Raw genomic sequence first — 27194 nt, 5'->3', positions numbered from 1 at the left:
CCCTAACCACACCACCACTTTGGATGACAACCTCCCTGTTTATATATCAAGGTTTGGCTGAGTGAAAAAGTCAGATAAAAAAGATATACCAGGGCGGCGCCTGTGGCTCAGTGAGTAGGGCGCTGGCCCCATATGCCGAGGGTGGCGGGTTCAAACCCAGCCCCGGCCAAACTGCAACAAAAAAATAGCCGGGCGTTGTGGCGGGCGCCTGTAGTCCCAGCTGCTGGGGAGGCTGAGGCAAGAGAATCGCGTAAGCCCAAGAGTTAGAGGTGGCTGTGAGCTGTGTGACGCCACGGCACTCTACCTGAGGGCAGTACAGTGAGACTCTGTCTCTACAAAAAAAAAAAAAAAAGATATACCAGGAAAAAGGATATGTTCTCCTAAACAAAAAGGGAACAGGAAATACATCATGCTAGTTCCATGACCTGAATATGTGGGGTCAGATCAGGTAATTCCCATACTTTATTACTAAATCATTTGCTAGCTATCTGTTAAAGGAAAAGAAAAGTTAAGATATAATACACAAACCTTCTACTCCCAAGAGGGCAGAATAGCAACAACTTTTAAAAGCTAAAATATATAGTCAATTTATAATCAGGAGTAACAGAGCTTGGGAACATACTTTACCCCAGTAGTGTTTCTGAATATCAGCGTAGTTGTTAGGAGCTAAGAATTTATCCCAAAGGACAGTAAGACAGGATACATTGGGAAGTCTGGAAAAGAGATTTTCATGCCATGGTCTAAAGACATGAAATCTGAGAGACTTACAAAAGGGGGGAAAGAGGAGGAGCATCTCACATTTAAAATTTTTTTAAAACACAAAGGTAAAATGTTTAACATTTTGGTAGAAAGTACTAAATCAAGCAAAGGAATTGCATGCTATGCAAAGAACACTGCACACTTTTAAGAGCCTCCTTCTTAGGAATAATAGGGGTCTTCAAATAACTACTTACCCTCCATATGCTATATTGAGGTAACTAGGACAGGCGGAAAAACAGTCCCCCAAGATGCCCATGCCCTCATCCTTGAGACCTGTGAAGATGTTACGATATATGGCAGCAAAGAATTAAGGTTGCAGAGGACGTTAAGGTTGTTAATCGGCTGACCTTAAAATAAAAGAAATTGTCTTGGGTTATGCAGGAGGGTTGAATGCAATCACTCAGGCCCTTTAAAACGCCAGAGTGGTGCAGCCTGCGAAAGACACGGCCAGCCACTCCTGTCTTTGAGGAGAGAAGGAAGCCGTGGAAGAGGGGTTGCAGGTACCGGCTCTACCCTAGCGCCTCCACCAAGGAATGCAGCTCTGCGGACACCAGATCCTGGGCCAGTGGGACCCATGTCACTTGTAACCTGCAGGACTATACCCAATGTGCTTGTCATTTGTGTTGTTGAAGGCTCTAAGTTTTCAGCAACAACCAAGAAAACGAAGACAGTAACTTGTAACCGCTTTGGAAGAAGACAAGTCCTATGACAATACTCATAAGCCAAACAAGAAAACAGGGTCCCTCTTTCTGATTTGAAGAAAGAAAATAAAACACTCACAGTACCTTTTTGTAGGTTTTTTCTTCGTTTTGTTTTCCAGGTGCTGCGTCTCCATTTTCAGCAGCAGACGACATCTACAAGAGAAAAACATTCCGGTTTGAATTTAAACTCTATTCTGAACTACAAAACATTAATAATATTGTCAATTAAAGTGTCTGTTTTGGTTCATTATGTTATTGTTGCTGTAACTGTTATTTCTAAGAAAGGAAGACATTCTCATAATGCTAAAAAAAAAAAAAAAAAAGAAGAAGAAGAAAAATCTGTTTCCAATCTTTCCAAGTAAAACTTGCACTATTTTGGTAGTATGCTTTACTTGATATGCTGTGAGAAAGACGGTATAGAAGACCAATCCCATTTCACATGCATAAGTTTCTTTCCCCAAAGCCTTTTGAAAAACTTCCCTTCTGGTTATAAATGCTTACTCTAAAGATATCTGGAAAGTACTAAGAAAAATGAATCAGAATAAAAAGAAAATTACTCTCAAATCCACTGCCCTTAGGCAACTCCAAGCTTCAAATTTTGGCATGTGTGTTCCTACCTTTTGTTTTATGCATTTTTGTATGAAAAATATTATAATACCTTCTTACGTATCCAATATTTTTCACTGAACATTTATATAATAAGTATTTTCCCATTTGATTACAAAAACCTCATCGCAAGAATAATTTTTCCTAGTTGCAAGATAGACCTCTGTGTAAAAACCATTGTGTGCTAAAACTTCAGCTGATGCTAATATAGAAGGAGCGTTAAGGCAGTTCAAGGATTTTGCTTCTGCAAATTGTACAAAATTATATCTTTTTCTAACTTCAGTGTTTCCTTGGACTGGATTCCTGCAATTGCTAGGGCATACCAGATTACTTAAAAAATTTAAAACTCTTACAACACGTTGGTAAATTTCTTTCCAGAACAATATGCACATTCACGCTGCTATGGCAATGAGAGGGAGCTTGTTTCATTACGCATTTAGCAATGACTGTTATCATCTTAAATAGTTTTGCTTATCCGATAGGCAAAAGAAAGCATCTTCTGATTTTAATCTGCATCTTTGAAAACTACCAGTGAAGGCTGACATCATTTTCACATCTTTTTTTAGTTCTTTAGTATTTTTTCTTGAGTCTTCCATTGTTTTGTCCATTTATCTACTGGGGGAGTCTCAGTGTTTCATTATTGATTTTTACCTATTATGGTTATTATTATTAGTGACCTCATTACTGAATTTTATATATTAAGATTATTCGGGCGGTGCCTGTGGCTCAGTGAGTAGGGCGCCGGCCCCATATGCCGAGGGTGGCGGGTTCAAACCCAGCCCCGGCCAAACTGCAACCAAAAAATAGCCGGGCGTTGTGGCGGGCGCCTGTAGTCCCAGCTGCTCGGGAGGCTGAGGCAAGAGAATCGCGTAAGCCCAAGAGTTGGAGGTTGCTGTGAGCCGTGTGACGCCACGGCATTCTACCTGAGGGCAGTACAGTGAAACTCTATGTCTCTACAAAAAAAAAAAAAGATTATTCATCTATTACCAAGCACATTATTAATATTTTTTCCATGTTGCAATGTGTGTCTGTCTTTTTTTTTTCTCTGTGCAGTTTTGGCCGGGGCTGGGTTTGAACCCGCCACCTCCAGCATATGGGGCCAGCCCCCTACACCTTTGAGCCACAGGCACCGCCCACCTGTCATTTGTTTTATGATATAGAGTTTTACATTTTTCCACACTCAAATCTATTGACTGTCTCTGTGACTTCTTCTCATGCTTTTTTTTTTGTAGAGACAGAGTCTCTACACCACCCTCAGCATATGGGGCCGGCGCCCTACTCACTGAGCCACAGGCGCCGCCCTTCTCATGCTTTTAAATAAAGTATTTTTTCCTCATTGGGAGACATGAGATGTTTGAACATGTGTTTCTCTCTTTTTTTGATGATAAGATTTTCATGTTGAACCTCTACTCCATTAGAATTTTTAAGGCCAGTTACTTCTGTGATAATCAAGGATAAGTGTATAATTAAGGAACTACAATACTTAAGGATCTTACCTTACAATGCATGAAGAACATTTAATACACCAGGGAGGAATAAAACTTCTTTCTTATAAGCTTCTGAAGCATGCTTTATTCTGGGCTTTTAATAAACACAGCGTATGCTAAGGGTAAGAATTCGCCAGGCATTTCTGTGCATTGGAACCAAATGACTGAGTTCACCCAAGCTGCCCGGAGTTTGATGGGACTAAAAAGCACCCAAGAGTATGAAAGCATGGACCACGGTGAGCCGACCTCACCAGATTTAGTCCTGCGCACGAATCAAACCACCTTCTTATGCAATTTTTCATTTCTATGTGTGTCCATTCAATCCGTCCGCATTAGAACAGAGTCTTCGAGGACAGATGTTACACAAAGTACTGTTTCCCACACTGTAACTGCTTCATTCACTTAAAGAATAATTGATTTTCTAGTCTCTTTATAATACTATTTTGGTGAGTTCTGAATAAATTACTAGAGGAATTAAAACGCCTGAAAGGCTTTGTAAGGTCAGGTTAGAAAACAAACCTTCATCTACTTAATAGAGCCAACAGAATGAAGACCTCCCTAAAGGATGCCACTCCAGTAATTTCACTTCTGAGACCTTGCAGCTTTTAAAACTGAAATACTTGAAGAGCAACTCTGAAGGGTGTTTAATAAAACAATCTTATCAATGAATCCCCAACAATAAAAATAAAAAAAAAAAAAACAATCTTAATGAGAGGTTGAGTAATTGGCATGAATGAAAAATGGATCGTGAGATGGTCTTAAAATATTTTTCATTACTTTGTGAATCACTCCTGACTTTGACTGTAGGGGAAAGGAGGAGAGAAATGGGTAAATTTTTCTTTTTAAAAATTGATGCCTTTTAAGTAGCACAAAACAGATAATAATGACACGGAAAGGCCAAAGGTTACATGGACCTCTTAACCAGAAACATCCCAGTAGCAGAAGCTAATGACATAGTTGTGGATGGACTGGTAAACTGCAAAGGACTGTTACAGTGGTCACGGTGATGATAACCATTTGTCCTTAGACTTGTTACACTTCTACACCACTAAGGTTTATCATTTTGTAACTATAGAAGCCAAGGTAAGTATGAGTTAAAAAACATTGTTTCTAAAATAATCACATACATTTCTATGCTTCCTTAAAAAGAGGAAAGACATTCTCATAAGTACTGGTGATTATCTACGGATGATGGAATTCTGAACGCTTCAGGTTTTGATTTTTATATTTTGCTGTTATTCTCCAAGTTGTCTGCTGTGGGCACAGCTACCTTTAAAATTAAGGAAGATACTAATGTTATTAAAAAAAATTAACCACACATGGTAATTAATGGCAGAAACCACACCTCCTGAGTCCTTCAGGCATGGTGACATTCACAAAATTTCCTGTTTCTGTTAGCTTAATGTTTAAATTCGATAATGTCAAAGTTAAAGGTTATGAACTAGATACATTAAAAAATATTTGTAAATAAGTATGTATACTATGTATACAATAAAAAAAGGAAGGACTCTATTCTGAGTTAGTCATTAAATAAAAATAGAGACTATTTCCTTACCTTTGTAAATGAAATGACAAGTCATCTGTAGTTGGTAGCGATGGGCGGCCTATTCATTGTTGAGGGTGTTTTCTTTCCCAGGTACCTGTTAAAATAGAAATCTCTGGTCATTATTTATTCACAGCTCTACCTCATCTCCCCAAAAGGATTCTCAGTAGCTATAGGGATACATGCAATGTAATCAGTTAAAAAATCAAAATAAGGGAAGGAATATCTGTGAAGGAAAAAATAAAGGTTGGGTACAAAATGATTATAGCAGTAAAGCCTAAGCACGGAACATAAGCCATGTGAGCTGGTATTGCTGTTCAATAAACCACAGTCTCCAACTTGACTCTGAGATTCCTAGTTGTTCAATAAACCACAGAGTCTCTAACTTGACTCTGTGATTGCTAGTTGTTCAATAAACCATACAGCCTCCAACTTGACTCTGCGATTCCTAGTTGTCCCAGCAAAAAAAAGACATGATCAGTTACCAGGTGTCCAATGTTCAAAAAATAAAAGCAGGCCAGCTGCTCATGTGGAACACAGTATCTGGGGAGCAGAAATTCCCCCACAGTTCTTCACAGTGGCCAATTTTTCACTATTATTCCTATGATAAATCAACTGTGATTTTCCTAAGGTAACATAACTTCAAAAAACAGTTGAATCAACCTCTTTTGTGGTGATCATGCTTTACCCAGAACAGATACTTACACAATGTAATCAATTTTAAAATGCAGAGAGGTATAAAGTAAAAGATATACCCTTATCTCCACAATGTTAAGTTTGTAGAATAGCTTTCAAAATCTTGCCTATGCTTATACACACACACACACACACACACATACACACACACACACACACACACACTTCTGCTACTTATTCTTCCCAGCATATTTTAGATATTTTTTCAAATCTATGTACTCACTCTACCTCACTTTAAAATACCTGCATAATATTCATACCACTTTTCAACCAACCACTTCCTTGTGGATGAACATGAGACTGTCTCCGGTTTTGGCTACCATAACCAGAGCAGGAATAAACAGCCTTAGTCAAACATCTTCAACGTTCCAGTACATTTCTTTCTGTGGGAAAGAATCCTAGAAGTGGAGTGTGAGGCCAAACTTGATAAGAAGCACATGAACTATTTGAATGACTGTTACTAAATTTCTTTCCATAAAAAGGTTGAAGCTATGGGTCCCAGTGCAGAAAGAGTGCCTGCTTGTTGACACATTCTCCGCACTAGAATGTTCTGTCTTTGAAACTGTTTGCTAAACTGATGGACGCCTAATGGCAACTCAGTTGTTTAAATTACCTTCTCTCACTACTAATGGGCTGATCCTTCTCACAGGTTTATGGGCAATCTGCATGCCCACTTCATGCTCTTTGCCTATTTTTATGCTGAGTTGTTTATCATTTTTCTTTTATAATCAATTTGTAAGACCTCTTAGTATATCAAGCATTAACTGTCCTATGGGTCGCAAGCTACTGTTCTTCTTTTGGCTTTGTTTATAGTATCTCGTCATGCAAACCCTTTTACATTTTATATTCTCAAATATGCCAATTTTTTCTTTTTTTTTGGTCTTCTGGTCTTTTATTTATTTATTTTTTATTAAATCATAACTGTATACATTGATATGATCACGGGGCATCATAACACTCGCTTCATAGACCATTTGACACATTTTCATCACAATGGTTAACATAGCCTTCCTGGCATTATCTCAGTTACTGTGCCAAAACATTTACATTCTACATTTACCAAGTTTCGCAAATACCCCTGTAAGATACACCACAGGTATGATCCCACCAATCCCCCTCCCTCTACCCCCCCCCCCAATTTTTTTCTTTATGGACTATGAATTTCCTGTCTTGCAATTCTTCCTTTATGGATTATGATAGAGAGCTTCCTCTAACCTAACATTTACATGTATTCCGCTGTGTTTTCTTCTATTGCTTTTATGCTTCCATTTTTAACATGACATCTTTATTTCAAATGGAGTCCAATCCAAATGGAACCTTCCCCTGATGGGTAGCTAATTGTCCCCAAATCATTTATTTTATAATCTATCTTTTTTTTTTTTGTACTGGAAAGACACTCCAACTTTAACAAACATTAAGTTTTCCTTCATCTATTTACGGACAATACTGTTCCAAAGACGTCCTTTGCACTTCTGAGCTCGTATATTATTTTACACGCCTGACAGACTGCTTTCACATCTGCTGGTGCAAGTTCCCCGTACTATTTTTCTTTCAAGTTTGGCAATTTTCTTGTGTTTCTATGAACTTAAAAATCATGTTGATTGACCTGATAACAACTTCACCCACCAACTTGGGATTCTGACTAAAATTATATTTGCTAATTTAAGAAGGATTTGTTATCTTTACAATGTTAAGTTTTCTTGTTCAAAAAGATTATATAGTTTTCTATTTCTTCAAATGTTAGTTTATGTCTTTTACTGCAATCATTTTTTTTTTTAATTTGCCTTGTGTCTTAGTAGTTTTACTCCTAGATATTTTCATTTGTCACTCCTTTCAATAGGAATTTTTACATTCGTACTTCTAACAAGTTATTAATTCATATAAAGGACAACAATTGGGTTTAATTTATTATCTTTTGCACAGTCATTTTATCAAATCCTTATAGAATTCTAAAAGATTTTAGGCAGTTACATCACCTGCAATATTTATATAGTTACTTCAGTTTCTTTTCTTATTGCATTCCCTGAACTTCTTAAACAATGTTGAGCCACCCTCCTTTGCTTTTGATTGAACTTTTTTTTTTTTTTTGCAGTTTTTGGCCGGGGCCCTACCCCTTTGAGCCACAGGCGCCACCCTTGATTGAACTTTTTTAGCATATCTTTGACCATTTCTTTGTCTTAAACTTTCTCAGGTTGTCATCATTTTGTTTTACTAGTTGTTTCTTATAAATAGCTTAAAAACGAATGTTCTATTGTCTTTTTGCTCATCTAAAAGTTTTTGTCAGTAAAGAGGGAACTTCCAAAAATTGACATCTATTGTGACTAGATTAAATTGCTTTGCTACCACCATATTTGCTTGGTATGAGTTATGTTTGTTTTTCCTATATTTATTTTTACTCATTCCTTCTTTGATAGATCAAGTTTATAAGTTCCATTTTTTCTTCTAATAATTAAAAAATTTTATTATGCATATAGTTTGCTCATCATTACCTTATTTTAAAATCACTTTAAAGTCTCTACTTTCCTATTTATTTTTTGCAGTTTTTTGGACCAGGGCCGGGTTTGAACCTGTCACCTCCGGTATATGGGGCCAGCACCCTACTCCTTGAGCCACAGGCGCCGCCCTCTACTTTCCTATTAAAAAACAAAATGACTATATGCTATCCCCACTACCTGGACATTTTTCGGTTGGCCTACTATGGTAGACACGGATATGAGCCATCCAGATCTCCCTATGAGGAAGGAAGACTACCTACTCCTGGGAGTGTGACCACACTCTCCACTGGGTGTCAGCCCCTTCTGGGTGTGCCACTGAGTCACTACTATCCAGAAACGTCTTTCTTCTGTCCTCATATATGTGAACAGATCCACGCAGGATTCGGTCTTTCTCATCTCTCTATAAATATCACCTTGCTGTCTTTACTTCTCAGTTTCTTTGTTTTTTTTTTTAGCTTGATGGTAGTTTGAAGCCCCTACTCTTGTACCTTATTGGTTTTCTCTAAAAACCTGTGAGAGTTTTCTCTTGAAACATGATAGATGTGCCTTTTTTCATCTACCCTCCCCAGACAAGGAAAACTGGTAAAATGCAAATACATGGAGATCCGAATAGGCAGCTGTGTGATGGCCTGACCTAAACCATGAATAAAATTTAGGTTATCTCAATGAGCGACAAACAGAGCGCATATCTTTCAGGTAGTTCTCCATGAATACCATCTCTCATGAGCAACTTTTTGATAAGAATTGGAGAGTGGAACACTCAAAGTTACAGTCTCTGGCAAGAGCATGGAAGGCAGAAATTCCAGTGGCCAAAGAAGAACGGACTCGCAAGGTTTAGGCCGCCTTAGGAAATGTGTTGACATGTAATCTCACGTGAGACTTCCATGTTCCCAGTTGCAATTTCTTTTTTCAAATTATTTCTGACATTAAACAGAGCCAACTTAAGGGATCATATGGTTGGATTACTGAGACACCAGTTCAGCCAAAAATAACACATGATAGGCAATGAAATTCTTTTGCCTATTAGACTGGTTATCTATCCTTTCTGCTATTTAGTATTGGATCCTATTACTTTGAGGAATACATAATTTATAGCTTTCTACATTTCTGTGTTTTCACTCTACTTGAGGGAAGGAAATACACTATCATTTATTGAGCAATTATGATGTGCAAAATGTTGTCATATATGATTTCATTTAATCTTGTAAATAATCCCTTGGCACCCCCAATTCAGCATGTGCTTTTTTGATACTTATAAAAAAGGCTGTCCTATAAAGTCGGGATGTAGTCATTTTTAATTTTGCTGAGGTGGGCTCTCTTTGTCAAAGTGAAGCCCTTAGATGGTGAATGACTAAGTGAGCATTCACCACCACCTTAGGCACTCCATCTCAGCCTGGCTTTGCTGTTCTTTATACTAATGCCGGACAGCAGAAATTCCTGGGGAACTTTATGAAAAGTCGGTTCTTGGGCCACAAGAATTGAGTGAACCACTACCTCTCCATTGCCGATCTAAGGAATCAGTATTTCAGAATGCTTCATAAGCTTGGGATCATTTAAGCTACTCTGATTAGCAAAGGCAATAAAGACATTTTATCATTTCAGGAGAGTTTTCAGGGTCAAGGAGGGAAAATAGAAACTATTAATACTTTGAGTGTGTTAAAGAGAGAGAATGTAAAACATGAAATTGATTATAAAAGTTGATATGTGAGCTGAAAACTTAAGCAAATTCTGGTGATGAAACAGATTAACATCACTGGGAGGGCACTATTGCTTTCAGTATTACAGGCACAAGAGGAGGTGGTATTAACAGACTTTAAAAGCCAGGGCAGCCTGTTGGGGTCAGAACATCATGGTGAGTGTTGATGTGGCAGAAGTCGGAACCACAGAAAGAGAGGTATGTTTGGAGGCCTGGAGAAGACACAGTCTCTAGTGGAAATACCACCCAAAACAGAGAAGGTCGGTGGGGAGAACACCCTGGCTTTTCGCTTCCACCTGCCAATCCCTGTTTATGACTCCCAGAGGCCAACCTGCTGAAAACCACCTGACCCTGTGGGAAGCCTGAAAAATGCATCCTATATGGGATGATTGTCCTCTGATACAGAACAAGAGAAGAAAGGAATAGTTTTGAAGATAAACAGGTCAAAGATGGGCTATAAAATAAAACAGAAATTGTAATGAATGTGGGAACGCAGATACTGGGTGATGATAAACCTGAGAAACATGATTCTCAATGGAAATGTGGACTAGAAGGTAGGCTAGGAGCTGGTACAAACATTTCCATTTTTATGACTCTGGGAATTTGTTAAGAGCTTAAATAGGTCAGGCGTGGTGGCTGATGCCCATAATCCTAGCACTCTGGGAGGCTGAGGCAGGTGGATTGCTTGAGCTTAGGAGTTTGAGATAAGTCTGAGTAAGAGCAACACCTCATCTCTACTAAAAATAGAAAAACTAGTGAGGCATCGTGGCAGGTGCCTATAGTTCTAGCTACTCCAGAGGCTGAGGCAAGAGGATCACTTGAGCCCAAGAGTTTGGGGTTGCTGTGAGCTATAATGAAGCCACAGTACTCTACCCAGGGAGACAGAGTCAGACTCTGTTTCCAGAAAAAAAAAAAAAAAGAGAGAGAGAGAGAGAGAGCTTAAATAGGCCACTACCAAGCAGCTAGGCTCTACTGAGGCCCCTTCATTAAGCCTAAGAGGGACTAGAAGAATGAGACTGCCACTTAGGACAATTTGCCTAGGGTCAAGTCAAGTGCTAGGACTGATAATTTCAGCATAGTTGTCTGACTTCAAATCTAATGCTCTTTCCACCATACAGTGCTCTCTTTCCTACTTAAAAACAGTTAAAAGATTGTCTAATTAATATTGCACTGCATCTTTCAATTTGCAAATTCAATCTAAAGGTTAGTCCACGATACTAATTTACATAATTATTTCCTGTAAACCTTGTCCTACATCCATGAATTTCAATCTAGAGGGCAGGTCTTACTTTATAAGGTGGTCAAGAACTCTTTACAACTCAATCGTTACTGAAAATTACAGAGATATTATGCCTGGGGGGCGCATTTGAGTTACTCAGCAGCCCTTTCAACCTCTGTTTTCCCAACTCAGTGGACCAACTCCTGTAGAGGCACGTAGCTACAGGACGTGAAGGACACTAGCCAGTAGTCTTTACTGGTCTTCCCATAAAAACAAACACTTCATTAAACACTGATAAAGCGCAGCCGCACAGACTAATTGGAGAAGCGCTGGGATAGGCCTCCCCAGGGTTGGGTTTTATGTTCATCTTCGCTTCTGTCCACTTCTCTTCAACAGTGTTTCTGGTTTGGTGCCATTGCCAAGTTTCTCAGGTGGAGCCTCACCTCAAATTCCCTTTGGAATAAGGAGGGGGATTCACTAATTATTTAATCATTATTGAGTGCCCCTTGCCCTGTGGAAACCAAACTTCCACAGATAGGCATATTCAAATGTTTTCATGCCATTCAAGCTGTGTCTGTCAACATTTCCCCCAAAGAGAAGGCAACTGAAAGATAATTTGGGTGCTGGTCATACCTGCAAGTTAATGTTAATCATTTTTATTGTAATTATGCTCTTCTGAGTTCATTATCTGACACCAAATAACTTTACTCTTTGATTCATTCAATAAGCATTTATGGAGCATTACATGTCAGGCAGTGAGCTGGGCCATGATGACCATGATAGGTCATAGTCCTCAGAGAAGTCCTATCAACAGGAGAGATGGACAAGTAGACAGCTATAGCACCACATGGGGCACCTTAGAGGTTCTTGGAAGAAGAATTTCAAAAGTCAGCCTGTGGGGATCACGCCAAGCTTCATGGTTGAAGAACACGGAAATTAGACTAAGCAGTTTGCTGGAGACAAATCCTGAGAGGGAGAAGGTGGGAAAGATGCCAGGTACCACGCCGGCTTACGAAGAAAAAGACCCAGCAGCAGGAAGGACAATATTTAAATTTTCATGAGTGTACTTTGAAATCACCAGTCTTGCATTCTGAGAATTTACCCAGAAGCAGCCTGAGATTTAAGATGTTACTTAAAGGATTATAGACGCTTGATTTCTCCCTCTACCTGTTAGCGTAAATCCCTATTAAATCTTTTGCTTGAATAAAAACAAATATGTGAAAGCTCATGAAAACCTAGAAAGCTATTCTTAGGAAAAAACCCATCCTTGTAAATAGCTTTGCTGGGAAGAAGTATTACAGCACTTCTTCCGGCACACTTAAAAGGTATGATATTCTTTCTTTCTTTTTTTTTTTGTAGAGACAGAGTTTCACTTTATTGCCCTCTGGTAGAGTGCCGTGGCATCACACAGCTCACAGCAACCTCCAACTCCTGGGCTTAGGCGATTCTCCTGCCTCAGCCTCCCGAGTAGCTGGGACTACAGGCGCCCGCCACAACGCCCGGCTATTTTTTTTTGTTGTTGCAGTTTGGCCGGGGCTGGGTTTGAACCCGCCACCCTCGGTATATGGGACTGGCGCCCTGCTCACTGAGCCACAGGTGCCGCCCAGGTATGATGTTCTTTCAATGTGTGTTTGCAAAACAACAACAACAACAAAAACAAAGAGGAGGAAAAATCAAAGGCTTAAAAATGTAATAGATTATGTTCCAAAGCTTAAATAAAAACAATAAAAATACACCAAACTGAAAACAATCCTTGACATAGTTTCCAAAGTAGAAATACCTATATTTTTCAGACAAAAAAGTTTCTCTTATATTTAGAAATCATAGCCTCTAATTTTTAAGAGTATTTGCATAAACTCGCAAAGAAATACAGAAAATCTGTATGTTATATATTTGCACAATGGGGGCTGCTTAAAAACACACATATTCAGACATATGGTATGATACACATTTGTGTGCGTAGAGCTATAAAAATAGAACTATGATGTCTTGCATTCAAACATAAAGCTCTCCTATTCTTACTGATGAAAGTAATTTAAATGAGGTTTCACTTCACGTGTCTAATATTTATATAACCAAGCCACTGCCCAAACCAGTTCCAAATGACGGCACCTGCTTGCTATGAATCCAAAAGGAGACCAATCAAAACAAATTGTAGGGCTCTTAGATTCTCTCATACAACACATTCATCAATCCTCAGAATGGCTCTGTGAAGTGAATACACAGAATAGCTATAAATGGCGATGACAAAAGCCTCTGCTTCAAATGAACCATTTGCAATTCATTTTCCCAACAAAGGTTGTCCTAAAAGAATTCATGGGCCTTTTCAAGCCAAGCCTTCACTACAAACACAAGACAGAAGAAAGCGGCCAGTGAAAACAACCGCGAGGGTTATGTTGCTTCCAGACCACTGTAACTCACAGCCCATCACGGAAACACCATGACTGTCTGATCTTCTCCCGCACTGATTTTCATTTTCCATACACAAAGACACAATCTGTGTTTGTGTGTTTGGTGACAGTGTCAGAGGGTGGGCCAAGAGCCAGGAGAGTAAGTACACACACAGTCATGATACTTGGCATGCAGGAAAAGACTCCACGGAGATTTAGCTAACAGTGTTAACTTCTCTGCCTCCTCCGAGTCACGTCTGGGATAGTCATGAAGAATCTCACAGAGTCAAACTTGTTGCCTCTAGAGGATACTACAATTTTTCCCTTCCCAGTTTTTACTAGACAGTTGACTTCACAATATCGTATCTTTCCTACATGGCAAAATTTCTCCTTTATTAATTCACCAGATCATGCTTCCTGTCCACACTTAATTTCTAAGCTATTTTCCCCTTTTTTTTTTCTAAGAGTGCATGCCTCTGAAAATATTCAGTGATTACAGTCATTTATCATACATTATATGCAAATAAAACCACTTACAACTAGTAGAAAAATGTTTGGTCTGAGAAATAAATAACCACCTCTATTTGGTTTTGTTCCTGCAGCAGTCTGCAAAGTCTTTCTGGGTCTATTTCATCTTCTATTGAGGAAGCCAAAGCAACACAGATCTCCTATGTGCGCCAAATACAAAGAACAACTGGCGGTTTGCCCCAAAGAACTTCCTCTGAACCAGGTGTCTGGGGGCTCTGAGCCTGGGGGTGAGTCTGACTGTAAAAAAGAAATGCAATTGTTAGAGGACAGGGAGGATGATGCCAAGGGCAGAAAAACACTGAGTGGGAGAACAATTTTGCCCAACTCCAATTTTTTAAAAAGCCTTTCTGTACTTTGGGCATATAAACTTAATTGGCAACAAGTAATAAAAGTGGCTTCAAAACCAGGAACAAATATAAATGTCTAGATAGAGGAAAAGCTACAAGAAAATGACCACGTGTGACATATTCCTTAACCAGAGGGGTATTCATTACTCAAACTTGTATTCCAGGACTACTCTCTGGGAAGTACTTTGGGGAATACAACAGTAAGATGGCTCCTGTTGTCAAGCACACAAAAGAGAAGCCAAAACTCAAGCACGTTTAATAGTGGGAAAGTCTTTAACAGGATTAGGACTTAATACTTTCACTTGGCTTCACCTCTAACAAGTATTCAATCATCACAGTCAGAGGGCTTCTATGGAATGTTCTTAAAAATGCAATAAAAAATTTAAAAGAAAAAAAATGCCAGGGCCAAAAGAGAGCATAAGTCAGCAATTAATCACAGAATATTAAATTTTCCAAGTGTTGGAAATGTGCAGGTTTAAGACATACTGGACAAACAGCTGCTTTTCACAAACCAACATTTTCACTTGGAGAATCAAGACTACAAGGACAAATTCAGAGGAGAGGAAGGTGATAGCAGTCTAGGGCCAGCAGTCTTCACTGGATGGGATGGGTGAGGCCTCAGAGCAGGAGGAAGGGGCTGGGGGTGGGGGGAGCCTAGACAGGAGTGGCCATGGCCTGTCTGGTGAGAGAAGAGGATCCTGCCCCACGGTAGGAAATTGAGATGGAGAGAATGATTAGTCACAGGCTACCTGGCCCTGGGACCAGACAGGAATATGACAGATTAGGGAACATCTGCTGAAGACTTCTTAGGAGGAGTCCAAAAACATTTTAAAAAATAATACTGCTTAAGAGCAGGCAAGATGAAAAGGGAAAGGAAGACCAGATTAAAAGGGTGATTCTAGAAGTCGCTGTCGTCGTCCTGGGGATGAAAACCTAAAAGACCAGCACAGAGCTGGAGGCTGAACGGAAGCAGCTTCACACGGTGTTTATGGGAAAACAATCTCAGCACCTGGGCGCTGCCTGGGCCTCAGTTTCCTGGGCCTCAGAATAAACCGACGAGGGGCTAAACCTGCAGAGCATCAGTAGCAAGAGCTCTCTCGGCACCCCAGGGACTGAGGGGGTCCTGGACTGGTCGGGGCAGGTTGAGCAAGGGCAGACCAAGTCATGGGAGAGTGAAAATAATAATGTTGTGATTTACTCAGGTGTAGAAAGATGCACAGAGAAGGCCCTGTTTCCTTCACAGATGACAGAGATACAACTACGGCCCGCCATGTGATGTCTAGCCGTACCCGCTAGCCCACAACTGCGTCAGGGAGGGCCCTGTATCTTCACAACACACTCACCATTCCCAGGTCTGTGCAGGAGTTTCTAATCCTTACGGCCAAACTCTCTTCAGCTAAGACAGAAAAGATGCTATCAGTTGTCATAGCTTAGCTATAAATGCATCACTCCAGCCTCACCTGTCACTACCACCTCCGAGGAGCTGGAGGTGATGGGCAGTGGCCTGGTGGTCACCCTGCCCTCCAGCTGTGTGGCCTCCTCAAGGGGCTTCATCTCTGTGTCAGTTTCCTTATCTGGGAACGAGGGAGCATCCGAGCACCTCCTCCATAGGGCACAGGGCGCGCCCTCTATACATTTAGAGGTTGTTGCTACTATTATTTTAAGCTACTCTCACCAGGAGGGGCACTGCAGGACAGAGCAGATCCTGTTACCGCCCTGCTTCCTAACTTCCTGTGGCTGTAGACACTCCAGGCATTCACAGCCCTGCAGAGTGTGGTGCCCCCCACTCTGCTCAGGCGCCCCCTGTGCCATTCTTCCCCCAGGGAGGTGAGGGAGTGGGGAGCTCCCCACACCTCACACGCTCCCTCTTCAGCCTCTTGCCTGTGCCCAGTGTCGGCTCTACTTGAACCATCCTCTCCATGACCCCGTGTGTCCAGCTCAAGTGTCTCGCCAGGGACTCCTTCAGTTCCTCAGCCAGTGCTTTCTTTGCTGTGCCGCTACAGCCTGGGTCAGCACACCTGCATCTTGGTACAGTCAGTCATGTGTTTAGATGATCCCAGGCTCCATTTTCTCTCAGTCCCATTAATGGTAATTATTACGGCTAATAGACATGAAATACTTCTTGTACCAGGCACACTTACAAGGACTGCTTGACTTAACTCATTTAATTCTCCCAACAATTCCAAGTAACAGGCTTCTGTGATTATCCTCACCACTTGGTTGCAGAGAAAACAGAGGGAACAAAGAGGTTAAATATCTTGCCCAAGGCCACACAGTGAGAGCCAGGCTGGGAATGCACGAGCTGGTTCCCAAGCAATGCTCTAAACCGCTCTGCTAATACTGTCCTTTGCTTATTTCCTGAAGTCCTCTGCCCGGCAATCTCTGTGCCTGCCCCTCCCTCACGGAGGAGCGATGGTCCTTTCATGTCCTGCTTTCTCCACCTGTGAACTCACAGGCACCCACACCCGTCCTTACATCCTCCCTAAAGCACAGCTCAGGCATGATCTGTGCCCCTCTCCCCCACAGTAGTCTGGCGGCCTCTCCCCATCAGCTATTCTTCTTCCTAGGTCTTCAGCCTCTTTCTCTCAATCTGGCTTAGAGAATGTGTGCGTGTTAACTCTGCCGAGACCACCCTTCCTGCTGGCCCCTGAAACTTCATCCTGATGCTCCCTCCTGGCTGCACCCTTGTCTCGGCCCACCCACGCTCGCGGTCAGACTCCTCAGAACACTCATGGACACGCTCACCTTCACTTCCCATTCATCTACAGAGACACTGCAATCCTGCCTCCTCACAACCACCCCAAGTTCATAGGCAGACTCCTTGTTGCTTCCCCCAAGCAGTCGACTCTTCCCTTTTCTCCATCCGTTTATCTGGAGTGTTGACACTGAGAGTACCCTGCACAAAGTAGGTTCTCAAATCTTGGTCAAACAGATGAATGGCCAGACCTTCTTCGCTGAGAGTCCCTTTTCCCTTGGCCACCTGGCATGGCCTACCCACCCCAAATGCCCATATCCCTTTTCCTCATGTTCTTTATTAGCAAACCCTGGTTTTGTTTAGGGAGGCAATGCTCCCAGTTAAACAAATAAGAAAATTGTGCTCCCACACATTTTGGCAGTGAGGTGTCAGCAGACGTTTACATCCGACAGGCAACAGCTGGCATGGGCATTTCTGCCACTTGTCCTTTGTTCTTTGCCCTTTCTTCGCCAGAAGAGGCTTAAGCGAGTGTAAGCAGGGACTCCACATACGCAGGGCTTTCCTCTGTACTTACTTAGGCTCTTTGGCAGCTCCCTCTTCCTTGGGCGTCTCTTTAATATCCATGTGGTCTTCTGTATTCCTTTCTTCTCATTACCTCTCAATACGCTCTTCCATTACCAATGGACTCAACTACAACTTACTTGTGATGATTTCAAAGAACTCTTCAGCCCAGATCTCTTTCCTGCGCTCCAGATTTATACTCCCAGCTGCTTTCAGGGTTCCTATAGTAGTGTTTTAAGGCACTGTCAATGTAATATGCTCCAGCTGCAGCTTATCCTATCCCACCCCGCTCAGAAAATGCCACCATTAGCCATTCCGTTGCCCAAGCCAGGAAATCAGAAATCCCAACTCCCCTCCCCACAACCCATCAATCAAGTTCTTCCTAGTCAATCTCCTTGATATGCCTTGGGTCTAATTGTTTTTTTTTTTTTTTTTGCATTTTCCCTGCTACTATCTTAATTGAGATTTCATCACTTCTTACACAGATTGCTATCTTGACCTCCTAAATATTCTGCCTTGCTGGGGCACAACATTGCTAAAGGGGCTTTTGTACATGCAAATCTGTCTATTCCACTCTCCTTGAGAATCCTGCAATGGCTTCTCACTGCTTCAGGGCAGATCTCAGAGACTCTGGCACAGCCTCTGACCTCTCTTGATCCTCACCTCTCCTCGGGGCCTGCCCCCAACACAGGTGTGGCCATACGGATGACTTGCAGCTCCCAGGATGCATCATGCCCTCTGACTCATGCCTTTGGACACGCTCCCTTGCCTGATGTGCTACATCTTCCCCTTTCCCCGGCTAAGTGATCTCTGTCCTTCAAGATGCAGCTCGGGCATTACTTCCTTCTGTGAATCCATTCCTACCCTCTACCAAGGCAGCTTCAGTGTCTCTCCTCTGTGCTCCTGGGGTGTTGAGACCTACCTTTTTTCGTGACACCTACTCACTATATTATAATCATCGATTACATTTCTTTCCTCTCCACTACACTATCAGCCCCTTGCAGACAATAGCCTCTTTCTCTCTCTTTCTCTATATATCAATCACATGCCCGGCGCATGGACAGACTCCAAAATTGAAAGTTTCATGAATACACATATGAGTATTTCTGTTGTTCTTAGATGAGCATAGGACCTATGTCTTACTTTCAGGGCTTATGCATTAAGTGGATGCTTAATGTTTTCTTCCTTCCTCCCTATAGCATTAAATGATAAATGAATGAATATTTCAGTTGTAGAGTGTTAAAATGAGATGAAAAACTAAGATAGCTATCAAATTAGTGTCCCCTAACTTCTACAAGAGATCTTTCTTTATATTCCTTTCTATTTCTTTTTCCTGTTTCTAGTTTGTTTCACAAAAGCTTCAATTCCTTTGGATAGATTATCTCTTGGAATAATTTTTTAAAATCTGATTATAAATGCAATCATGTCTATTATAGAAATATTGGGAAAATACACAAAATCACAAAGAAAATAAAATCAGCCAGCCATCTCCTCATCCAGAGATGCCCACAGTTTATCCCACATCTTCCTCTACTCTGTTTTCTGTGATGCTCAAATGCTGACTTCCCTCTCCATCTCCTGTCTCCAGACTGGCCCACAAGGCTGGAATGAGCTGTTGGCACCTTAGGACAAACGCACATCATTCATTCCATCAGAATTCAACACAACCTTAGTCACAAAACAAAAGGTGAAGACCTGGCAGAGTTGACCCTCTAAATAATGTAGACTTTTCAACCTGAGATTGGGTGGGCTTATTTTGGAGAATGCTGCTCTTTGGTGTCAAACCACACTCAGATGTATCTGTGGTTCTATAGTTTCAAAGCGATCTTATTCCTAGCTGAAATATTAATTCTGGATTTTCTCTTATCTCTTTGATGAGACACAGTCCACCCTTACCAAATCCACATTCACAGGAGTAACTCTGTAATCTTATTATTAAATCGAGTTAATTCCTATGATTTTGAAAGTAGGAAAAAAATCCCAAATCTTCAGTCTCAGAATCTGTTTCAAATCTCACCCACCTGGCAGGCTGCATCAGTGCTCACCTCTGTGCTGATGTCTTGGCATTACACAGACTCTCCTTTTTCAGCCTCAAGGAACAAGATAAATCTATAACTCTGAAATTCAGCCCAACTGAAAGAAATCCCAGAAGGATCTAGTACTGTTGTGATTCTTAGCAATCCAACAGGAGTAAATATGTGCCCTTTCCCTAATGTTAATACTGATAAGTCCCCCTGGAATTCTAAGTTCTCTCATGCCAAGGCTTGTTTTCTCCTAGATAGCCCAAACCTGAGGCTATTTTTTTTCAATAGAATGTACAGGACTATGTCCTGGCTCAAGTGAAGCACCCAGTTACCCCTACCTACCCTGAACATACAGAATTTCTGTTGCCCTGGGTAGCGTACAATGGCCTCATTGGATCTCACAACCACCTCAAACTCCTGGGCTCAAGAGATCCTCTTGCTTTAACCTCCCGAGTAGCTGGTACTACAGGCACCCACCACAATGCCCGGCTAGTTTTTCGATTTTTAGTAGAGACGGAGTTTCCTTGCTCTTGCTCAGGCTGGTCTCAAACTCCTGAGCTCAAGCAGTCCATGCACCTCGGCCTCCCAGCGTGCTAGGATTACGGACCTGAGCCACCATGTCCGGCCAGCAACACACAGAATTTCAGTACACCTTATCAGAAGGCAGGCAGAGGAGTCTAAAAACAGAGAAATGGTCTAAAATATCTATGAGCTGACATACTTATGTGGTAGCAGCAGGTGCCAACTCAGAGTAGACTAAGAGCACTGGGAATGGGCATGGGAACCTGTGGCTTGGATCAACATTTTCCATGTCTGGGATTTTATAAGAGGGGAATAAGGAGATGCAAGCAGCAGATGTCAAGTTGCTAAAAATAGCCTGATACTTGGAATGCCTATAACTCAAGCTCCTCAAAAAGTTAACAGTTGTGGAGAATCTGGAGCTGGGGTACCCAAACATCCTGCCCTCACATGAACTTGGGAACCTAGAACATCTGATGTGAATGACAAAACAGCACCTGTTCTAACTGAGCAAAAGTTCATCCTCTTCCAGAAAAATGATAAAAAGATACTTCCTCTGGGCAGATGCAACCCTGCAAAAAAGTCTCCTTTTTACCAGCAGGTGCAGAGCTTTGCAGCTGAGAGTGGGTTGGAAATCAGCACGGCACTTTTGTGCAGTGCACAACCTGTAAAACTATGTATAGCGGTCCTTTATGCTCTTGACATGAACTTTATCCATGGATTGTCAAGTGGGATGGGTCCTCAAGGACAGCATTAAATCAATAAGGAAGTGGGAGTCTTTAGAATCCAAAGTAGTTCAAACTACCCCTGATTTATCCCCAGGTCATTAAAACTAAGGAATAATAATTCAGGATTTTTCCTTCATTTAACAGACATTTGTACATGTGCGGGCTAGACGCTGTGTGAAAGGTATGGTACAAACCTTAAGCACCAGCAGTCGAAAAGAAAGGCCCATCCCTAACATGTGCAGGTCCCAGCAAGGGAACAAATGGAGGCCTACATGTCGTAGACTGTGAGTTCTTCCTCACTCACTGGCCTAAACTGGGCACTTGCTGCTCACACGGATCTACAGCCCCTTCAGCAATGGGAAGGCCAGGCTTTCTTCTTTGGAGAAATATCTATAACTCCTTTGCCTATTTTTGAATCAGGTTATTTTTTCTTTTGCTGTTGAGTTGTAAAAATTTACTATATATTTTTGACATTAACCCTTTCATATCAGATACATAATTGGCAAAATTTTCTCCCCTTTCTTAGTTTGTCTTTTTATTCTGTCAATCATTTCCTTTGCCGTACAGAAGCTTTTTATAATAGTTTGATTTTGTTCTACTTGTCTATTTTGCTCTTGTTGCCTGTGCTTTTGGTATCGCATCTAAGAATCATTGTCAAGACAAATGTCATCAAACTTTTCCTATCGCTTTTCTTGCAAGAGTTTTATAGTTCTCAGGTCCTATGTTTAAGTCTTTAATCCATTTTTGAGCTGATTTTGTATATGGTAGAAGAGAAGAATGAAGGTTGTTTCATTCTTTTGCATGTAGATATCCAGTTTTCTAGCTGGTGGATATCCAGTACCATTTGTTGAAGAGACTGTCTTTCCCCATTGAGTCTTCTTGGCATCCTTATCCAAGATCAGTAGACTGTATGTGCATGGGTTTATTTCTATTCTATTCCATTGGGCTATATGTCTATTTTTATGCCAGTGCCATACTGTTTTGATTACTGTCTCTTTGTAATACATTTTGAAATCAGTATATATGATGCTTTCAGTTTCGTTTTACTTTCTCAAGATTGCTTTGGCTATTAGGGGTCCTTTGTGATTACATATGAATTTTTAATATTTCTACAAAAAATGCCATTGGGATTTTGATAGGAATTGCCTCGAGAAGGACTTCATTCATTTGCACAACTGGCAAGTGCCCTAAATTGAGTCACTAATGAGCAGAGGAGATGTACTACAGAGAGAGGTTTGGTACTATCAGTTATCCTCCAAATGCTTTTTATTTATTTATTTTTTTTGTAGAGACAGAGTCTCACTTTATGGCCCTCTGTAGAGTGCCGTGGCATCACGCAGCTCACAGCAACCTCCAACTCCTGGGCTTAAGCGATTCTCTGGCCTCAGCCTCCCGAGTAGCTGGGACTACAGGCGCCCGCCACAACGCCCAGCTATTTTTTGGTTGCTGTTCAGCAGGGGCCGGGTTTGAACCCGCCACCCTCGGTATATGGGGCTGGCGCCTTAACGACTGAGCCACAGGCGCTGCCCTCCAAATGCTTTTTAAATTAAAGCTAGATATGGTTATCTCAAATATAATTTTAGCTAGATTCAGGCCTTTCCTTAGCTTTGGACTGATATGTCCAATTGACACTTCCCGTCATAGTTCTCAGGGGCATATTAGACGTGATAGATCCTGAACCTTTCTCACCTGCCCCTGCTGACCTTCCCATCTCAGTCAATGTCACTTCATTCCCATTTTTACTCAAGCCAATAAACCTCATTTACCAGAATCATGTCATTTTTGATACCCCACCCCCTTATCGTGCCCTCCCTCCAGTCCTACTGATTTCTCAAAACCATCTTCTCCTCTCCATTCTCACTGCTACCCCTTAGCCCCGTCACTAGCATTTCTTGCCTGGACTAACAATAGCCTCTGGGTGGGTTTCCCTGCTTCCACTCTCCACAGCAAGCATGAGCTTGGAAAGGAAATCAGTTTAGCTTAGGCCTGATTTCTTGGATGTGAGACCAAAAGCACAGGCAACAAAAGCAACATAGACAAGTAGGACAAAATCAGACTATTATAAAAAACCTTTTACTGTCATCCCATTACCCTTAGAATAAAAGACCAACTTCTGAGCTTGGCCTCCAAGATCCTGTGTGGCCTGCCACTCCCCTTGCTCCTCAGCCCATGGTATGCTGGTCCTCCGACTTGCCAGCTCCTCTCAAGCCCTCAGACGCATGCACGTGCTCCCCGCTTGCAGCTCCCTGACCATCCATTCACAGAGGTGCTTCTCTGCGCTTTAATCAACAGCGCCTTGTTTATTGCCTTCTTAACATTTATTGTAATATCAGCAATGATTTTATTATCTGTGTTGTTTTTGTCTGTTTCTCCTCACTATAATGTAAACTCCATGAAGCCAGGATCTCTATTAGACCTAAGGTTGTTAATTAAACTCACTGTCTGGCCCAAGAAATATTTACCAAGTGATCAGTCTCATAACCACATTAGAAATTCACCCCAATTATTACTCTCCAGACTTTTGTTAATTAGGCTTCTTAAACTTAAAAAAAAAAAAAAAATCCCTTATAAAACAGCTCAAAGCTAATAAAGGGATCATTATACTTAGAGGAAGTTTAATTCAAATCTGGGCTCCAATAGACTGTTTTCTTCAAAATATTCACATTGGCTACACTCCATGGAGAATTTTAAAAAGCTATCATGGATGCAAATTCATTTATTAAAAGAAAAGTCACAGCAATAACATAACAGTACCACATGTCTTATTTAATGTGGAAAATATTTAAATACGATCATTATGGCTCTCTTAGAGCATGTCTATTTAGTCTAAATCTCTGTTTCCTTTCCATTATAAATCTACTTTGTTTGAAATTCCAGAATGTACAGCCCAAGGCTTTTCCAATTCTAAGACCAACAGATGTGCACAGTGATCTTCATCATTTTTTGGATATTAGTAAGAGCACAAAAAATGTAGCAGATAATTTGAACTATATATTCTTTGTCTATTTTATCTTTCAATCTCTTTGTGAATCTGAAGTCTTAATTTCTAAGCAATTAAATCCAAGGCAGGAAAAAAATTGTCATTGAGACAGAAAGTAGTTGCAAAAATACTTTCTTAAGCCACATCCATTTCATTTAATCGTTTAGGTTTAAACGGCTTAATAATTTCCTAAAAAGGAATAAGCAATATTTGGTTTTTGTAAAAATCAGAAATATAGAAAACAAAAAACATTAAGTTAGCAAATAACAACAAATTTAACTGAAGAATTAATCTCTATGTTTTGTTTTATTTTATTGTTTTGGCAGGGGCTGGGGCCAGGTTTGAACCTGCCACCTCTGGTATATGGGGCCGGCACCCTATTCCTTGAGCCACAGGAGCCACCTAATCTCTATGTTTTAAATGAACACTGTAATTCTTATTTGCTTAGTCTTAGACTATATTCTGTTCTTTGCACATGTTACATGAAACTCTATGTACCCTTGTCTCCCTGAGGAATGCTATTCATCTATCAACCCATTAAAGAGTTGCTTCTTCCATAAACACTTTTGCATTTCCTTCCTCTGGGTTCTTGTAGCATCTTGGAAATACATCTATTGCAATATTTACGTGGAAATAAAGTATTATAAAGCATTGTAGATTTTTAAATTTATGTATATATGCACTCTAACAAGAGCAATTTAAAAACTTGTCTGCTTCTCTTTGTAATCCCAGCCCCTAACACCGTGTCAGGTATATAGTAGTATTCACCAAACATTTCTTTTTCAAAAAAAGAATGATTAAATCACATCTTTTATTCCTTCTCTTAAGATCTTTAATATGGGGACCATATTTTGTAAATCTAAAACTGACAAACATGATATCAGAAAGAATTTTTATGTCATTTTGGGTGCACAAAACAGAAATATGCTAGTTTCAATGTCAAAATACTATGATTTCCGAAATGTTTCAATGGGCAGCGAGAAGTAATATTCAGTAGCTTATCTAACCTAGAAAATGTAGTATCTCAAGGTGCTATAACTACGAAAGAGAGCAATGGTGGAGGCCTTAAATCTGTGGGACAGATGTCTAATTCTGGTTTCTTCCTTTTGCTCCCCTGCCCCTATGAACCAGCCTTTTATTTTCCATTGAAATGACACAGCAGTGGTAATGATCACTGACCTCCTGGCAACCTCGTTAACCCCGAATTACAGACTGCAAGGGTTTAGGAGATGAAGACTTCAGAGCAACATTTTCCCAATGACATTATCAAAACTCTCTAATGTGGATCTAATAAGAAAAGGGTTGTGTTAGATTTCTGAAAAAAATCAAAAAAATAAAGATTATGTTTAGAGAGCTACACCTTTTTTTCCGGTCACACACAAGAGCTTCAAACACGGCCATCAGACAACTGACTCAGAAGGAAATGTTTTAATAGACAAAATTGAGTTGAAATCAATATGTCAGCTGTTTTGTATTGGCAAGTTCAAGAAATGTTTGTAGGTCTTTAAATTTTTTATGTTTGTTCAGATTTTTATCAGAACTTTGTTTGCAATTGAGAAAGAAAAAGGGTAACAGTTAACCTTGGAATACCCATAGAACAAAATACCATACAACTATTAAAATATATTTAAAACATTCACTGTCTATTACATAGAAGAAAAAGCAGTTTATGGAGCTGAATAGTAGGATGCTATCTGTGTGAAAAAAATCACATGTGCATATTTAATCATAGAAAAAGCCTATAAAATATACATCGGAATGCAAACAGTAGCATCTCATTAAAGTATAGCTCTTTATGCTTATCAGACTTTTCTAAAATTTCTGAAACCCACATTACTTTTATCATTACTAAGTATAATTTGCCTGTTTGTTTTAATCTATGTGGTACCTTCCTTTTGATCTTTTTTCACACTATTTAAAATACATGGCTTATGGAAATTTGCTTAAAAGGGTCATTTAAGCTCCTCTCCTAATTATACAAAAGTTGATAGATTGTGTTAAAAGTGAAGCATACTTCTCAATTCTGGGCTGTGTAAACATGACTGGGGGAGGAGCAATTGTCATGAGTGTTAGGAAAACCAAAAGGAAAGGTCATTATCTTAATATACCACTAAAGTTGCAACATCACTTCCCTAGATTGAGCATCACTAGAGGTTTAGTGTGAGATTTCCTAAAGCCTAAAACATCGGCTAATGTGAAAAATACATTAAGACATGCATTTCCCAGTTTTCTGTGGGCCAGCATTCCACATCTCCCAAGCATTATGTACCATCACTAACCAGTAACAAGTTGATCCTCTAGATGAGAATTGGTATTAGGAAAGATAAATCATTGTCCATAAGGATAGGGAATTATTCCCTATGTTCTTCAGGTTTCCACTAATTCAAGTGACCAGTTTTGTGAATAATTTTAGAGAGAATTCTCTTCTAATCCTTATAACTTTTTGAGGTAGGAACACTCCTATTTAACAGGTGAGAAGACCAATGCAAATAACGATTATGCAATTTGCCTAAAATCAAGGAGCTTGAAGTGGGGCTTGGACTGGAATGTCGTCCTACCAGTCTGCAGAGGCTGAGCTCTTTTAACCATGACATGACAATACATACACACTCATATACAAAACAATACAGAAAGGGGTCCGCTCAGCAGGTAGTACAATGACCAGTACTGGAAAACCAGTACTACCTACAGCCAGAAGAATCAGAGGTCGCTCCATGGAGTGAGCAGTCCTTGATTGGAGTCTTAAAAAACAGAAATACAATGTTAGGAAAAGTAAGTAGTTCCATGAGAAGACATTTTTCCCTGCTGGTTACAAATATGGCTTGAATGTCCCTGAGTCCTCTTCTATAAAGGATCAGGACTGCCCAATCCACAAGAAAAAAATTGATGACATTTTATGATTAGAATACAATTTTAACAATTCAAAGTGAAGAAAACATTTTTTCTTTCCCATCATTGCTGCTCCTCTCCTCGCTCCCTGTTCAGCAATAATTTTGAAAAGGAATATGGGGGAAAAAAAAACCCTCTTCCTAAATAAAACCTAAGAGGACAATGAACTATTAAAAGAAAATTCACAGCACTCATTGAAGAGGAAAATGTCTCTGGCCTGGGTTAAGAAACTGGGCCAAACTTACAGAAATAATTGTGTCACGGGTGTGGAACTAAATTTCAATTTTTAAGTGGAGAACAGTCATCAAGAAAAATAAGTGACGAGGGAATA

At 40.4% G+C, this 27194-nt stretch overlaps 1 protein-coding gene across 1 annotated transcript in view; it reads right to left on the bottom strand.

Moving 5' to 3' along the window:
* Positions 1-27194, bottom strand: part of PIP5K1B (phosphatidylinositol-4-phosphate 5-kinase type 1 beta) — a 303995-nt gene that overhangs the window by 188046 nt on the left and 88755 nt on the right. The window contains exons 2-3 of the mRNA XM_053574514.1: positions 5109-5193; positions 1545-1613 (exon numbers count right to left, since the gene is read on the bottom strand). Of these exons, the coding sequence (XP_053430489.1) occupies positions 1545-1613 (69 nt within the window). The 5' untranslated portion in view covers positions 5109-5193. The remainder of the gene's footprint in view (positions 1-1544; positions 1614-5108; positions 5194-27194) is intronic.

The sequence above is a fragment of the Nycticebus coucang genome, chromosome 2 (assembly GCF_027406575.1).
Source record: "Nycticebus coucang isolate mNycCou1 chromosome 2, mNycCou1.pri, whole genome shotgun sequence".
Lineage (NCBI taxonomy): Eukaryota > Metazoa > Chordata > Mammalia > Primates > Lorisidae > Nycticebus > Nycticebus coucang.
This window is presented reverse-complemented; position numbering and strand designations above follow the sequence as displayed.